The sequence below is a fragment of the Hydra vulgaris genome, chromosome 10 (genome assembly GCF_038396675.1).
Source record: "Hydra vulgaris chromosome 10, alternate assembly HydraT2T_AEP".
NCBI classification, from domain to species: Eukaryota; Metazoa; Cnidaria; class Hydrozoa; order Anthoathecata; family Hydridae; genus Hydra; species Hydra vulgaris.
In genome coordinates this window covers 10,294,593-10,313,530 of record NC_088929.1, presented here as the reverse complement: position 1 = coordinate 10,313,530, position 18,938 = coordinate 10,294,593, and the positions used below count along the sequence as shown (strand labels likewise).

General features: G+C 28.2%; 1 protein-coding gene across 1 annotated transcript in view; it reads right to left on the bottom strand.

The window, feature by feature from the left end:
* Positions 1 to 9,250: 9,250 nt before the first annotated feature.
* Positions 9,251 to 18,938, bottom strand: part of LOC100201288 (probable serine incorporator) — a 33,025-nt gene continuing 23,337 nt past the window's right edge. The window contains exons 4-8 of the mRNA XM_065808403.1: positions 12,895 to 13,117; positions 12,517 to 12,585; positions 12,212 to 12,349; positions 12,112 to 12,142; positions 9,251 to 9,443 (exon numbers count right to left, since the gene is read on the bottom strand). Of these exons, the coding sequence (XP_065664475.1) occupies positions 9,302 to 9,443; positions 12,112 to 12,142; positions 12,212 to 12,349; positions 12,517 to 12,585; positions 12,895 to 13,117 (603 nt within the window). The 3' untranslated portion in view covers positions 9,251 to 9,301. The remainder of the gene's footprint in view (positions 9,444 to 12,111; positions 12,143 to 12,211; positions 12,350 to 12,516; positions 12,586 to 12,894; positions 13,118 to 18,938) is intronic.

Genomic DNA, 18,938 nt, shown 5'->3' with positions numbered 1-18,938 from the left:
GTTACCAGACGTTTTCTTTAAAAATGGTCTTTTTTAGTTTTGCTTTTTGTAACAAACGTATGCATTTTACAATGCGTAATGTTCTATAACTTAGCTACATAATTCCTTTTTATGTGTAGTTTTAGCATGTTACATTCAGTATGTAGTTCTCCAACACTGTACATTTATTATATGTAATTCTAATAAATGCGATGTTCTTTTGCATACATTGCATGTAATTCTAATACGTGCGATGTTCTATCGCACGTATTCTATTAATACTGTACATGTATCGATTAAATTTTTATTTTTGAGTTTTTTATTCAATAAATTTTAATGTAAATATATCCAAAACCTAAGTTTTGAAAAACGATGACCGTTTTTATTTCCAAAAATTTGAAAATCTGTAAAAGAAAAAGTTTGTATGGTTTATCTTTTTATCTTCATGTGGTAATTCGTCGGCGATATTGGAAATGTAGTTGTAAATATTTTTAGCTACATTTCTTATCAAAAGACTTGTTCTTACAAAATAGAGGTTTTATTTTAAAATAAGTGGTAGCTCGTTTGTATTATTTCTATTTCACCGGGGGTTTGTTATAACTGGGTTTTCGTGCGTAGTTGCAACTCTTTGCAATTGAATTATCGTCATTCATTCGAGCATGGTATTTATAGCTTATTTACAGAAGTAGGAGAGAATGGCGGACAATGGCTTTTTCTTTATAACAACTTAACCCATAAACAAAAAGTATTTTTTATATACCAATCGGTTTTTCTAAATATTTTTTACGCGAATTTTTACACGATTTTTTTTTCGTGTATAACATAATAAATTTATGGTTAGGTTTATTACTAATTGATGGTGGTGCCCTAGAAATTAATTTGTTTTTTTGCGACACGTGTTTATTTTGCAATATGTTTAGTAAAGTAGTTGGTAGTTTCTATTTTATAGTTGGTAGTTTCTAGTATAGTTGGCCAACTGTATAATAGTAACTGTCAACATTTTTTTTTTGTTTCCTATAGGTAACAGATTAAAATTGAAATTTAACCATCTAAAAAAATATTTGTTTGGCCAAGCATTGGCAACTATCTCAGGACTTTCACTTAGTTCAGAAAATTATAAAGAGGCGATTAAAATTTTGATAAACAGATACCGGAATACACACGTTTTAGTTTCAGCACATATAGATTCTTTGTTAAAAATAAACAAAACTAAAGATTTTAATGATCTGGAAGAACTAAGAAAACTTTATAATGTTATAGAGAGCTGTGTATATAATCTTAGATCCCTAAAAATAGAAACAACAACTCACGGCTGTTTGTTAATTCCTATCCTTAAGGAGAAATTGCCAGATGAACTTTTAATTTTAATTTCTAGAAAATTTGCCCGAGAGTTATGGACTTCAGATAGACTTTTAAAATATTACAATGAAGAATTACAAGCTAAGGAGTGTTGTGCCGAATATTTTTCAAAATCAAATTATGAAAAAAATGAACATAAAAATTTGAAATATGATTCTTTAAACAAATATGCATAGCAAAATTATTCTCATAATTATAGAAAAAAAAATAACTTTACAACATCAGGTTTTCATACACAAAATAAAAGAGCTTCAGAACAAAAAATTTTGTAATGTGTATATTGATTAGAAAACCATAAGCCACTGTTTAAAGGTAACGAATTTAGATTCAAGAATTGAAATTTTAAAACAGCCAAAGAGATGTTTCATCTGTTTAAAATTAGGTCATATCTCTAAATTTTGTTATTCCGACTACTCATGTTTTCAATACAATGGGAAACACCACATTTCTATTTGCAATAAGAAGCAAATCCAAACTAGTGCAACTCTTGTAGTTGTCTCTGATAGCATTTTACTAAAGAACAGAAAAGGTTTTTCAGAGAGTGAGTGTGGAGTATTCAGAATATTATTTGAAAGCGGTAGTCAGAGGTCTTATGTTACTAAGGATGTATGTGAAAGATTGAAGTTAAAGACAATAAGGCAAGAAGCTATAATAATAAAAACATTTGGTCAATACAACAATTCCAGCGTTAAAAAGCTCGATGTTGTTCAACTTAAGGTAAAACATAGAAATGCTAATTTGTATGTGTATTTCGAGGTGCTGTTTGTGCCAGTTCTATGAAGCCCCTTGTAGAGGCAAAAGATATCCCGAGCGTGTAAAAATTACCAACATATTTCAAAATTAATTCTTGCTGATTATGATTATGGTTCTAAAGATTTTCCTATTGACTTATTGGTAGGGTGTGATTTGTATCATAAATTTATGACAGGTAAAGTTATTAGAGGGATGAAAGGCTGTCCTGTAGCTTCTTCCTCTGTTCTAGGATGGGTATTAAGGAGCCCAATGCCTTCTGTAATAAATGATAATGAGAAAATAATCCTAAATTTACGCGTTGATACTAATTTAATAGGGAGTGTGGAGGATGTGCGCAGTGAGATAGATGAACTAAGAAGTGATTTACAAAAATTTTGGAGTGCGGAGAAAATAGAATCTACTGATGAGTGTGATACATACATTCGAAAATGATATTATGCTCAACGGTGAGAGATATGTAACTAAACTTCCTTTTAAGCAAGATCGTGATTGTTTACCAGATAACTATAAAATTTGTGAGATTAGACTGAATAGGTTAAAGAGGCAACTGGATGATAAGAATTTGCTAAGTGATTATGACTCCATTTTTAAAGAATACAAAATAAATAAAATTATTGAAAGAGTTCCTGACAATGAAATTGCTAAGGAATCAGGAAAAACACACTACCTAGTACACAGACCAGTTGTAAGAAATGATAAGGAAACCACTAAGATAAAAGCAGTATTTGATGCTTCCTGTTCTAACAATGGATTGTCCTTGAATGATTGTCTTTATTCAGGGCCAAATCTATTATCCAAAATATTTGATGTGCAACTGCGATTCCGATTAAATTATATTGCCATATTAGCAGATATTAAACAAGTTTTCTTAAATGTAGAAATTTCTATTAGGCATAAAAATTATTTAAGATTTCTCTGGTATAAAAATGTTGAAGCAGAACTCAGAATTGATTCTTTATAGGTTTTTGAGAGTAGTATTTGGTCTGACTAGTAGCCCCTTTTTATTAAGTTGAACAATAAGACATCATCTCAATAAATATAAAAAATGTAATTGTAAGTTGGTAAAAAGATTCGTTGGAGATTTATATGTTGATGATATCAAATCTGGAACTGAAAGTGTAACTAAGGGTAAAGAGTTTTATAAAAAGTCAAAAATAATTATGTCTGAAGGTGGTTTCAATTTAAGGAAATGGAAAACAAACAGTCAAGAGTTACAAAACTATTTTGATTTTAATGAGAAAATAATAAGAAATAAGGAAATAAAAAATTCAATAAGCAATCTTGATGACAGTACTTACATAGAAACAGAATTGGGTAAAAGTGAGCATAAGTATGAAAGAGTTTTAAGAATCGAATGGGATACAAGAAATGATGAATTTATTTTCCGATTTAATGAGTTTATAAAAATGTCGCGTGAACTTAAAACAACAAAAAAAATATCTTAAAAATTTCGACATCAATTTACGATCCATTAGGCATTGTTTCGCCTATAACAGCCAGACTAAAAACAATTTTTCAAATTTTGTGTAGAGATAAAATGGAGTTGGATGCGAGTGTGAGTAGAAAGATTGAGTTAAAGTGGAGAGAACTATTGAGAAATGTTGAGTAGCTGAGTGTTTTAGGAGAAAAGAGATTTGCGTTTGTTAGAGTAGAGGAGAGAATAATTTTAACAGAATTACATAGATTTTGTGATAGCTCAAGAGAGATATAAGAGAGATATAAGAGAGATAAACAGTTGTTTATCTTAGAGTTAAGACGAGTGTTGCTGTGAGAGTACTTTTTTGGCAGCCAAACAAAGGTAGCGCCATTGAAAAAGTTGTCTGTTCCTAGGTTAGAACTATTGTGTTGTTTGCTGTTGAGCAAATTAGTTGGAGAAGTGAAACGAGTAATAGAAAATCGAGTAATTATTAGTAATGTTAGTTGTTAGACAAATTCTGAAGTGGCTTTACATTGGATTAAAGAAAAGGAGAAAACTTGGAAACCTTGGGTGAAAAATTGTGTAGTCATGATTAGGAAAGCGGTTGAGAGAAAGAAATGGAGGCATGTAGCAGGATAGGAGAATCCAGTAGATTTTCCAACTCGTATGTTTTGTTTTAAGCAATTGAACGACGGTTGGTTATCTGGATCTTAATTTTTATGTAAGGAGGAGGTTGGTGTAGAAAGATGTAGATAGGATAAATGAGAGTTGTTTAAATATGGTTGAAGGTGCAAGTAGTGGTAATATTGGTGTTTTGATAGACATTAAAAAGTATAGTACATTGAACAGACTTACAATGGTAACTGGGTATGTGAATAGATTTGCAAGTAATTTAATAAAAACAATTAAGAAGAACAACGGATTAATTAAAGAAAACATGTTAACACTTGATGAATATGATAAGGCATTTAATTTATGGTTATTAATAGAACAGTTTTATTTACGAAATCAAAACGAGAAGCTAAGTTCATCCCTGAAGTTGTTCGCTAACGAACAAAACGTATTGCGATTAGAAGGACGATTTGGAAATTTAATACTGAGTTATAATTTAAAAAATATCCGATTATTTTACGTGATGGTCAACATAGCTATTTTACAGTGTTAATTATTCGTGACACCCATAAATGTGTCATTCATCATGGCATTGAAATGACATTAAGTCAAGTTAGGGCAAGGTTTTGGATTATTAAAGGTAGAAAAACTGTCAAGAATGTTCTGCGTAAGTGTGTTATTTGCAAGAAGATTAGTGGAGCAACAATGCTAACTTTACCGACTCCTGATTTACCTCATTGCCGTGTAAATGTTTCTATGTTTTCTTTTCAAGCTGTTGGTGTAGATTTTGCTGGACTTTTATATGTAAAAAATTACTTAAAAACTGATTCTGTATCTAAAGTTTACGTTTTGATTTTGACCTGTGCGTCTAGTTGTGCTGCTCATCTGGAATTAACTCCTGACATAAAGATCCCTGCTTTCCGAGCACTCAAACGCTTTATTGCACGCAGGGGCACACCTGATAGAATTACTAGTGAAAATTTTAAAACATTTAAATCGATTGAAGTAAAGAAGTTTTGTTTAAATAATAAGATTATTCAAAATTCATCCTACCTGCTTCCCCTTGGTAGCGAGGATTTTATGAAAGATTGGTACAATCAGTTAAGATACCACTGTTAAAGGTTCTGGGAAAATCCCTCGTTACTTATGAAGAACTGCAAACAGTTTTATACGATATCGGTTCTGTAATTAATAGTAGACCACTTGTCTACATGAGTGAAGATGAAAATGAAAAAGCGCTTACTCCTTTTCACTTGATGTATGGACGAAATATATTAAGAAATAATGTGGAAACAATTATGCATATCAAGCCAGTACATTGCACTATGTGAGTGAACACTTCCGGTTAAAGATATTTGTGATTGGAGTTTTTCCGTTTTCCGGACAACATACAGCTATAGCCATTGCACTTCGTCTGGATAAGTATGTTTTCGTATTTTATTTTTATAAGGTTAAAATTTCTGTAAATTAAGTTAACTGTTTGAATTATTTAGATAACTTTTTGTTACAAAAAAGCAAAACCCGCCATTTAGTTTAAATTAATGGCACAAATTAATACTTTTATTTATATCTAAAATAATAACAAAAGTATTAGTTTGTATTTTAAAATATCAAAAAGCAAACAACTAATTTTACTTTGCTTTTCAGGAATGTCTCAGAGTTGGCCAGAAATAATGGAGTTTCGTCCGTTGTGTGTGTTCATGATTCAGCCGCTAATATAAAGGCGGCAATTAACAAGTGCAATTTTGTAGATACATCTCTTTTGTGTGCTGATTATCTTTTGAATTTGTCAGTTGAAGCAACTGTCAAAGAAACAAAGGTTTTGACAGTTTGGATCTTCACGAAGCAATCCAAAGAGCAACTGAGTTCAACTAAGTTCAAGATGCCACAAGTCATCTTTGTATGAGCAAAGAATTAAAAAAGAGGTAACTAGTTTTTAGTTTAACATCCTTTTTAACTTTTATAGCAATTTAGTTTGTAGTTTAATACAATACAAGCGCAATTTAAACTTCAAGTACACTTTGTGTGACAAAATTTTTCTAATGATAGCTATCATCAATAACTGATAAAATGTTAACACTTAAAAAGTAAAAACATATAACATAGTTAATATCAGTTTTTAATAATAGTAAATAGTACTAATCACCTTTTATGTTATATTTCTTATAATTCTATTTTAATTTTTAGCTAAAGCTGTTGCTTGATGACAGTGATGTTGTTGGCAAGGATAAGTTGAAATTTTTAAAAATCATTACTCCCGTGAAAACACTCTAGAATTCAATTTTTATGATATTGGAAAGCATTGTAAAAATGCGTCGTATCCTCAGCTCCATTAGAGACATTCCTAGAAAAGATGACACCAAAACTAGCTCCAGTCATTCCTTCAGAAGATGAGTTCAATCTTTATGATGAAATTTTTCCTATTCTGAGGAGAGTTGCTGAGATTTCAGAATCTTTTTCTGCTGACAAAGAAGTAAGCATTCACCTCGTTATCTCAAACATTTACACATTGAGGCACAAATGCCTAAATTTCATTAAGGCTGGTGAGGCATCACCAACAGCACAAATGTTTCACCAAAAATTGGTGGAAAACTTGGATGTTCGTTTTCCGGTCACTGGTTGTCAAAACCTTTTTTACTCTGTTGCCAACTTGCTTAACCCCTTGTACAAGGGAAGAGCTCTGAAAAAACTGGGTGGATTTGATGAAGCCTACGAAGCACTGATTACTCAATCTAATGCTTATTAGGAATGGATTGCTGGAACAAGATTATTTAATGAACGGTTACATGCTGAAATCCAAGGTCATGTTTCAGAACATGATCCTTTCTATAATGTTGGAATGAAAGAAGCTCCTGCACTTATGACTTCCTATTCTGGTCCGGCTCCACCTGCAAAGTCGGACATTGTCGCTGAATGGGAAATAATTCAAAAACTTCCAGTGAACTTCCCGGTTAAATGCACTTCCGCGGTGCTCTGTGACAAGACCGTTAGGACTTCTAAGTATCGTTATCGTTTGAGTTACGATATGTATGGTAACTGAACGATAAACATCGTAATGAATCGATATATATCGAAACTTTATCGTGCAAACTTTTTGGTTACGATATTATCGTAGTATAAAAAAACTTACGATACGCACTTTCCGATATCTTATCGTATCGTATCGTAATAGGAAAAGTTTCGAGACGCAGACCCTTACGATGTAGTTAAGGCAATTTTAAAATATTATAGCATCAGTATGATACTATGTTGACTATGACGTATTTCCGTTATATGATCAAGTATGTGCATTATGAAAAGACGAAAAAATTAAAATGATAAATCATAAAATATAAATGTTTGTAGCGAAAAAACCCAAACAAAAGATTCTTTTTTTTTTTCAAAAAAAAATCTTCTTAAAATCACAATCGCTTGTCTAAATTTTAAATAAATACGTTTTTTTAGGTGAAATGAACATCATAGTTTAATAATATGATCTGTTCTGCTCGTTTATTGGCAATTTTTCTTAATTATAAGCTCTTTATTGGTCGGAATTATGGTATTTTTTGTGCAAATTAATAGAAATATTGTATACAACTATATATAGTTAATATACGTTAGAAACGATTAGAAATAGTATCTTCAGAGAGTTAAGACACTTTTTCAAAAGATCTAAAGGCTCCAAAATGGTGTTTTTTAGATTCAATATTAGGGGTAATAAAAAGGTTTTGAAAAACTATATATAAAAAAAGAAAAGTTTCTTTAAATAAAAAAAAAACCTGAATCAAAAAAAATTATAGCATCTAAAGCTCTTGTTTGGACATAATATGCGCATATTTGATGGTTTTATCAGCATATGCTGATAAAACCATGATAATTTCAAATAAAGGAGTTCGAATAATTTGTAAATCGCTTTAACTACACCGAGTATATAGTTTATGTTGTGAAAGTCATTTCTAATTAGGGCAAAAGCGGTTTCACTTTTCAGATCGACATTATCTAGTGTATAGAATGAATCATGTTTTTTTCAAGTAACTATCAAATATATCTATACTCTACAACTATTTTTTTTCTATTTTATTATTAAAAGAATGTTCGTTTTATATCATATGTTATACTAATTCTTGTAAACCTGAGTTTTAGCCATTACCATGTAACAAACAATGTGCCAAAAGATAAGAAATTCATTTTTTATTTGGTATTTGCGACTAAGCCTTGTGTAACCCATAGGTTTTTTATATTCTTTGGTACTTAACCAGACGAAGATTTGAAAGAAAATTAAAAAAATTTATGGGATAAAAATTAATTGAATGTAGTTGGAAACATGATATTTAAAAAAAGAAACTCTTAATTTTTTAAATTTTAGTAGTTAACTAAACATTAATCCAATCCAAAGCCAAAAACTAAACATTAATCAAGCAAAACATTGGAAAGTATATAATTTGTTCTATTTTCAAGTTTAAAAATGCATTCGGCCTCATTTGATCAATATTTCTAAAAATTTAGTCTAACTATGACATCTATTATCACGAGAACCAATAAATATTTTTTGAAAAAATTGAGCTTCTAGTATAATTAGTAACAACATATTGAAAAATCAGTATATTTGAAGAGGTTTTTTTTTAAGTCTTGCCTGATTTTTACAGAAAGTCGTTCTTAAATTTCTGCTTATGAACATTCGTTCATCATTATGAAAAACACGTAACGTTGACAATAATTGTGATACTTGGTGCACTCTGTTCCACTGTGTATTCACTCTGTCCCACTGTGTGCACAATCAACGATAGAAATTTTATTCTTAACAAAATATGAAGCTCAAAGTTAGCTTTTGTACTATAAAACTAAAATAAAAGTTCTATAAGAAACTTTTTTCGCTTAATATCTTTTCTTTAATGCGTATAATACAAGTATATATTTAATTACAAACTTTGATATTTATTTACCATATGTATAAAACTACAAAATTAAAACATATAAAACTTAATATAGTTACAATATAATTGTAACATTGTTACAATTTATTATAATACAATTTAAAAAAAAAGAACTATAAAAAAACCGATTTCAGAAAATATTTAAAAACTTACAATTGCTTTGTATAAAAATACAAAAAATAAAATTTTTTTTTTAAGTTTTGATAACGAAACTTTTAAAAAGTGATTGTCAACCTTACGCAAATAAAAAATGAGCGTTTCAAACTTTTCAACTAAAATAACGGTTCGGGAATATAACAGGAGCACATAGTGTCCATAAATATATTCCAAAGCAAACCCAACTAGACGAGATCTTCACCCAAAAAGCTGCATCTGAGCTGCTCAACTTGTTCAAGTTTGAAACGCTAGGCCTAAAATAAAATACAATCTTAAAATCTAAATAAAAGTGTAGTTTTTCAGTAATTAGTCATAAAAATGTTGTCTTTTTTGTAACAATAAAAATAATATTACAAAAAAAAAAAAAAAAAAAAAAAAAAAAAAAAAATAAAAAATATTTAAAATCTTTTTTAGGGTACCAGCAGTTCCTGGTAATTTAAACTGCATCGTTGATTGCAGATGGCTTAGGTTCAGGAAAAACCTTTATTCATAAACCTATGTAATTAGCGGTAATATACGACGCATATTATCTCAAATAACTTAAGTTCATGAAAAACCTAAGTGATTAGAATTTAGGTTTAGTCTAATTTCTAAACTCTTAAAAAATACTTTAAGATACAATTAATGACCAGCTTTTTATTCAGAAACTTAAGCAAAAATACTATATGAAGTGGAAAGAACCCATATATTGCCAGGGATACAAAAACATGGCCAGCGCGAACTTTATCATGGCCATGATAATTTACGAAAATTCTCTTTTAACAAAACAACAATTTATAAGAAAAGATTCAGCGTTAGATAATATTTTCTCTCTCTCTCTCTCTGCATGTATATATATATATATATATATATATATATATATATATATATATATATATATATATATATATATATATATATATATATATATATATATATCTTAAATTTGTAAAATATTTTTTTACTGTTTAAATCAATAAAGTATATGATTATATCATACGAAGTATATTAATATATCAATTAGATCAATATTTTTACACAACAAAACTTAATTCAATACCTTGCTTTAATAATTATAATTTTTGGCTTAAAAACATTACAAATTTATAAACCCAAAGAATCTTTTTGAAATATTATTTACAATAAAAATGAATAAAATCAATAAATCAGATGATGGACTAAATATCCACAGCATAAAATACTCATTTACTTTAGAACTCTTTATTTTTGTTAAAATAAAATATATATCACAAAGCCCTATAATAATTCGTTTTAATGGACTATCACCATGATTGGTTGAAATTTGGACGAATTTAAACTGAGTTTTCTCAAAAATTATTTAACCAATTGTAATGTTTTTTTTTTATGACGATGTTTACATAATTCTTAAAACAGACAGCCAATCTTGAATCTGATCTCAGTTCTATAACAGATTGGAACATGCAGTGGATAAATTTTAACTCCAACAAAACTCAGTTATTTACAGCACACAACTATGGCAATACTGTCATGATTCCTATATTAATGGATGACAACCCTCTCATCTTACTCCATTACTTCATCTGATTCCATTCCTAAAGCTTATTATTGCTTGACTCGCCATTCAGCAGAGTCTCATTCATTTACTGTATCTGTGACTGCATGCTCTAAAAACTTTTCGTTGTCTAGTTTTTCTCTCCGCGCTTTAACCCTTCGGAACTCTATCCCATCTTCATACTTTTGACTCATACAACCTACAACTTTTCAAGACTTCTGTCAACCGTTTCCTTGCTCTACAACTCTATAATGATTTGATTTATTGGTTTTATCCATTTTTATTGTAAATTATAATTCAAAAAGATTCTTTGGGTTTATAAACATTTTTTTGTTGTTGTTGAAACTCCCAACTTAATAGTTGTTGCTTGTTGGGAATGAAACAGAATTTAAAAAAAAAGTTTTTATTTCATCGAAAATAAATTAAGTCTTAAATTAAGCTTTAAAATGTTTAGACTGATAATGGTATTGATTACCTATGATAATGGTATTGATTACCTATGATAATGGTATTGATTACCTATTTTGTCTTCTTTTTGGAAATAAACCTAGAAGCATCAATTTGAAATAAACCTAGAAGCATCAAGTGATCTTTTTACAGTTATCATCCTCTAAAATCTTCACCCTGAATCATCCTCTAAAATGCATAAATTTATTTTTTTCTTGTAATATACTTTTAGATTTCCTTTTTTTGAATATTCTTTAAACAAAAGATCTACTGCATTTAAACTTCATAGCTAAACCTTGTGACTGAGTCAGATTTCGATGAATTGAGTTGACTATTTTGACTTCGTTTTGGAAATAGATCTTGATTTTCCACCACTTCTTGGTTTTCTATTATAGTTTTCTTTTCCATATAACATTTTATAACAATTCAAACAACTGATTTTGGAACTTTACATTTGAAATAAGGAAATATGAGAACAATGGATTTGTAAATTGATGTAAAATTTCAAATAATTTTTTTTGTTTTTCAGACTCTTTACTCAACAAAAACTAACAAGAAATAAACAAAACTACCCCCACTCACCCTACCCCCACTCACCCTACCCCCACTCACGCTACACCCACTCACTAAAAAACTAACTATGTAAGTATCATTATAAAAAAAATCATTACAATTGATTGAGCAGTTTTTGAGGACACTTAATTTAAAATCGCCCATCACACATAAAATGAATTGTGATCGAAAAATAGAACTCATAAATTATTGTCTTAGGCCCTAGATACAAATTTGTAAAATTTACACTTGAATGGGTTGAATTTAATGTTGAATATTTGAATGTTGAAAGATTTTTAAACTTAACCTTTTAAAAGACATTTTGTAAAATAAAAAAGAATTTCAAAAATTTTTCTATTGCTTTAATTACTTAAAACACAATATTAGGAATAAAAAAAATTTCAACTTACTTGTACCAGTTTGTAATGGTCATATTTAAATAAATTTTATTATTATAAAATAATAATAACTAAATCAAAATTTAAAATTATTACTTTAATAAATATTTACCAATTTGTGATGATGAAGAAGTCCGAACACAATTAAAAATAACAAGAAAAAAGGTAATAACAACACCAATCACTGACTGTGCATCAACATCTGGTTCAAAATCAGTTTTTGAGACAGCAATAAGCTTGTTGCAAGTAGCTATTTAAAATAAATATACTCAATCGTACTAAAGCATACTCAATCATCTTAAACACTTAAGTATACTCCATCATATAAAACACATGATGAAAACTATAACCAGAATCTTCATATTAATGAACTTATAACAAATAAAATATAATAAAAAAACTAAACAAATTACTGACTTGAATAAGAGAAAGCACTCCATGCAAGATATGTTGTATAAAGTGAAATGGCAGCAGCTTGAAGTAAACCTAAACAAATAACAATTATTATCACAATTTTGCTAACAAGAAAAACGACTTTTTAAAACATGTATGTAAACATTTTTACATAACAGTTCATGCTATAAAACTCTAAAATTTCACAAGACAGCAAAAACACAGTAACAATAGATTTTGTAAATAAAAATTTAAATACGTATTTTTGCAATAAATCTTTATTGTTATATAACATTTAAAATTATCTTGAGGTTTAAGAATACCTGGGCATAAATCAGAACTTATATAAAACTATCATATAATTTAAAACTACATTTTTCTTGCATGTTCTCCACTAATTACACAATATTGTTACACTGGAAGCAATTATGACAAGTTCATTAATAGCAATTAAGGTTTTAAAATAATCTCTTTCAAGTGAGGAATTAGACAACATATCAGGGTAAAGGAATTTAAATGCAGGTTTAAATTTTGCAAGGCATTTGATCCAGAACTTATTTTCAAAAACTCTTAATAAGCATTCAGTACCATAAACAGCACATACTAAATCCATTTGTGATTCATCCTGTAAAGTTTAACATCCTAATTTTAATTTGAAATAATTTTTAATTTTACAAGACCATTCAACGCATTCAATATTTATAATAACTAAAAAAAAATACCTACAATTTGTTCATTAGTCATTTTGACTGAAAAAACATGCGTGGCAAGTTTATTTTTCTGAGTTGTGAATTTTTCAAAAATGTACAATAATCATCCAGGTCATACTTTTAAAATTCTAAAAACATTTTGCAAAGAAAAAATCCATAACTTATTTCTCTTATATTTGTCTTAATTCAGTTTCAAGATAATGGTTTGATTAATTTTTTTTGAAACTTTTCATATTTTTGTTTGTGTAATGTATGAAAAAGCTAAAAAAAAACAAATATATTGCAAAAATATGTATTTAAGTTTGTATTTACAGAAAATTTTTTGAAAATCTGAAAAAAATAAAAATTAATTAAACATCTTTAGGTATAACTGGGAACAGATGATTCTTGAATGTAGTTGTTTTGAGGAAGTCCATTCTAATTTGTCTCACTACTTACTACTACCCTAAAGCTGACTAGGAATCTTTTCATAATTTTCTTCATGATTGTCCATGAGATTATGTTTTTGGTCTCTCCACCAACAAACATGCCTCCTATGCAACATTCTGGATCCAGGCAGGAATTGAAGCTTTTATTTCTTTTTGTCAGTTTCAAATCTCATTCAACTCCATGTCTCATTCAACTTCATGGTTTTTACTTTCTTGTGCAGGTACCATATCAAATTGTAATCATTTTTTTATATTTTACAAAAGAACAACTCTCTTGAGAATAAATGCCTTTTTATTATTGAAAGAAATCAATGTAAAAAGGTGCTGTCTGATGCTAAGCTCTATTATTCACAGTTTACTAACTTAATAAGTGATTGACTAAATCTTGTTTTTCTGCCTGATGGAAAATAACATTTGTGGTTCCAGTTTCTAAAAATTCTAACTATCATACAAACAGTTTTCTCTCTTGTTTTAGCAAGGTCTTTGAATCTTTAATCATCAAATTAAGTCCTTAAAATCCTTTTTTGAGTCTAATAATTCTCTTTGAGAACCAATGTAGTTTTTAATGTATCAATGTATCTTTTAATACTTCCGCTGACTTGCTAACTGCTCTAACTAAAAGATTCTATTGTGTATTAGATGAGGGCAGTGAGGCAAGGGCTATTGGTCTTGACATTTCTGTAGCTTTAAATAAAGTTTGGGATGCTGGTATTTTCCATAAGCTTGCTTCATACAGCGATAAAAATTTTGAGATTATTATATAATCTCCAACTGCAATATTAAAGGCATCCTTGAAGGCTAACATTCTTCATCTTTTCTAGTAACTTCTGGGAAACCTCGTAGGTCTTTATTTTTTCTTATATACATTAATGATCTTTCTGACAATCTTACATCTAAAGTAACTCTATTTGCTGACCACTCAAATTTATACTACTGTCTTGAAATAAAGTCTTTTCCTTTTGATTGCTTAAAACAAGCAAATGACCTTAAATCTGATCTCCTGTCTGTAACAGCTTGGGGCTTGCAGTAACTTGTGAAATTTTATTTCAACCACAATTAACTATTTACTGCAAACAACATATTGTAAACATTCCTATATTAATGAATGGCATACTACTCTACTTTTCAGATTATCATTCACTACAGATCTCTCATGAAAATCATATTTACAATCGATTGTTAAGTTAGCATCAGCTAAGGTTGCTTCTCTTTATTGTGCTTGCCATTATCTTACTCCTAATTCTATTCTCTACATGAACAACTCTATTCTCTACATGTACAATTCTATTCTCTACATGAACAATTCTATTATCTTCGTGTACAATTCTATTCTCTACATGTACAATTCTATTCTCTACATGCACAATTCTATTCTCTACATGAACAATTCTATTCTCTACGTTTACAATTCTATTCTCTACATGTACAATTCTATTCTCTATATGTACAATTCTATTCCTTTTTAAAGCTGTATGAAAAACAATCATCTCTAGTTTTATCAACAAAAATTCTCAGTTGACTCGTCATTCATCAAAGTTGCATTTCTTTACTGTATCTGTCGCTGTATGCTTTTAAACTTTTATTCACCTAATTTTTTACCTGCAATCCTTTTAAACTCTCTCACACCTTAATGTTCTCCTAACTCATACAACTTTTAACTTTTCAGGTCTTCTGTCAACCATTTCCTTGCTCTCTAACTACATTCTTTGTTTCAGGTCATACCATCGTCTTTTCAGGTCTTCTGTCAAGACTCTTTAACTACATTCTTTGTTTTCAAGTAATTTTTAAAATTTTCCCAAATAATTAGTGGTTGCTTGCAGCTTTGCTGTAAGTGAATTAGATTAAAAAAATAAAAAATCATTCTTATTCTGTTTACTGTTTCCATCTTGAGGTTGTAAGCCTTTAATGGCTGCCACTAGAGTTGGAAGTACAAAAGAATGATTCAAATGGAGTTTGCAGTATAGCTGATGGCAAGCATTTTTTGAGTGAGTAAATTTTTAGATTGAGTGAATTGAGTAAGTAAATTTTCAGAATTTCTTTATCACTAAACCAGTCTTCTGTTTTAAAGGAATTTTATTTAAATATTTGTATTTTATTTGTTCACTATATTTCATGTAGTTAGTAATGTGCTTAGCCATTCAAGTGACATTTTTATACGCTGCAAAATTTGCATATAACTTGTTGAGTTTCAAACCCTCCAAGGTCTACAGGTGCTTAATTTAGCAGTGTACCAGCATGATATTTCTTTTTGCAAAGTTTTTGTTAGGTTATTATTAGTTTATTTATGGATAGTTCTCTAAAACAATATTTTCAGAATTTATACAACAAATACAATTTCTTCTAAAACTTCATGTTTGTCAGGCGGAACACGACATGACGCAACCACAGGACAACTCATTTCTTTAAACAACTACTTAAATTTTGAAATATTAATAAAACCATGCTTTGCAGGGCTCAATTTAACGGTCGGACATCAGACATTGTCTGGCTAAAATATCAGATTGTCCAATCAATGTGAAAAGTAATCGGACATTTTGACCAACAAGAATTAACTTCTTAAAAACAAATACTTAATTATTAAAATAACTAAAGAATAAACAAAACTTAAAAAAAGAAAATAAATAAGCTTTAAAATAAAACTTGAAAAACTTAAGGGAAAATTACTTTTTAATTGCATTTGAAAACTTTTTTGTGATTTAGTAAAAATTTATACAAATATTTGATTTTCTGATTGTAGTAGAAAAAATACTTATATCTTTAAACAAATAACAAAAAAACGCTATCTTAAAAAGATATTGCAATGATGTCATATATCGAAACTGTTATGAATTAAGCACGCATGAAATAAATTATCAAGTTTGCAGATTGCGGCTAATATTATACAGACTCCAAGAACAAAAAAAGTGTTGACAGCAAGCTTTGACTAAAATATGAATTTTAAAATTAATGGTGTGCATTTACTATTTAGTTTTAATCAAAAAATTTAGCCAAAACAATTTTTTTAAACATTTTCTTTAATATGAACACAACTGGTCTCGGCACTTGGGGATCCCTTTAATAAAAGCAGTCAGTAAATGTCATTCATTTAAATTCAGAAAAATCTCATTTAAAAAATTTTATCAATACAAAAAAGTTATACTCTGAGATTTATTGGTCACTTGAGATTTAATTTAAAAAAGCCGTATTTAAGAAGTGAGCGATTGCTTCACTTATTATTAGTGTATTTCATTCAACTCCACAATTTTCCTTTTCTGTTTTTTACTCATAGCATTTTTCCTAAATAGCAAATTTAATTTAAAAAAAGATTCTTGATCAGCTTAAAAAGTAATATCAGAAACTTTTTTAGTTCAATGATATCAGGTTTAACTTCTGAAACTTTTAAGTTCATTTTTCAAAATAATAAAAAAAATTTAATTATACATATGAAAACTTAAAAATTTATAACAAATTTTTTTTGTAAAAGCATTTTTTACAAAAAGTTGCAAAAAAAAAAATTGTTTAAAAAAAAAAATGTAGTCTTGTTAAAATAGTAATTTTTAATCATTTCATGCTTTAGTAATTTTTATGATTAGTAAGTCAAGTTTTTAAAAAGAAAACTTTTAAACAATTCTTTGTAAAAATAGAAAGAAAAAAAATAATAATAAAGCTATTAAATCATGGGAAGATTTAATTTAACTGATTAATAATTTAAAGTAACTTCATAAAATAAAATTTTAAAAGATTTTTAGAAAGATACGGAATAATAGTTTTAAACGTTTAAAATTATCATAAAAATACATACCTACTAAAAAATAATTATAATTAAAGATCATTATAATTAATTTTTGATTTTATTTAAAGCCTTCGCATAAATAAAAAACTTTAAAAAAGAACGGCAATTACAAGTTGTACGTTACGTCAGGATTTTTTAAATTGCATTTAAATTGTTAAAACATCAAAACAGCCGTCATCAAATTGTTAAAAAAAAAAGCATTACTAAAATATACAATATTGAATTAAAACTATTTTATTTAAACAAAAAAACAAAAAAATTGGAGATGAAATATTCTAAAAAATAAGGAAGAAACTTCTCTAGACTAATGTTAAATAAAATGAATAACATAACACAGATTTTGATTGCATAACTTGGTTCCATACAACTTGTAAAAATTATGTTTAAAAAAATTTGATCAGACACTGTCCAACCCAAACAAGTTTTGATTAGACATTTTGTCCAGGGCATAAAAAACTAAATTGAGCCCTGTTTTGAATTATGAAGACTTTTATTCTTGTAATTATTTAAAAGAAACCTTTAAAAAATTATTTAAAGTAAACTACGTTTTAAAACGTATGTAAACTATACACTACATTTATAAGTCAATACACTGCAGTGCATAATATAATTTTACTAAACATAATAAAAAGAAGCCAACTAAAACTGAATTAGATATGCATGCAATTTAAAAAGTATCAAAAAAATGTAAATGCTAGTCGCATTTTGAATCGCATTTTAAATTACATTTTTTCTCAATTCAAAATGAATTTCAAAATTACATTTTCTTTCAATTCAAAATGCTAATGTATCATTTTTTTTAAACGTGTTAGTCAATTTTAAATTACATGATGGGCATATGAATTATTAATTACGTTGAACCTTATGTTTTCATTAGAAAAAAAAATTTTTATTCAAACTTTGTCAAACAAAATTAATGTAATATAAAAGCAATAATGACACATTAAAATTTTTTTCTAAAATAAGTCTTAGTAAAGGAAATTACTTTAAAAACATGTTTTAAACATTTCAGTAATTTGACAAATAATATTACTAATAAGCAACAATAAATAAAAACGATAGATAAAAAGTACCTGCTATAGACAACAAAATTAAATCATCAAAATCAACCTAACACTATTTTTTTTCTTACAATTTTCTTACAATACAGTGTATAAAAAATAGTAGCGAATTTAAACCATTACTTTAAAAAACTTTGTTTATATTTTGCTATATATAATTTTAACACCTGTGTCTAAACTGTTATAGCTAATGTATGTAAATAAATAGTAATATATTAAACTAAACGCTGTTGCTTAAGCAAAGGTACTGTTGCTTTTATTTTTTTCTTAAAGTCATAGTAATGATTTCTGATTGGTTGATTTTTTTTCCTTTTATTTAAAGAATGCATGCCCAAACCAAAACCCTTAATTGATGTATGTGCGCTCCATAGCGCCTATCCCTAAATCAGTCGATGTATGTTTGCTCCATTTTGCCTATCCCTAAATCAGATGTATGTACACTCACTGCGCCTATCCCTATATCAGTCGATGTATG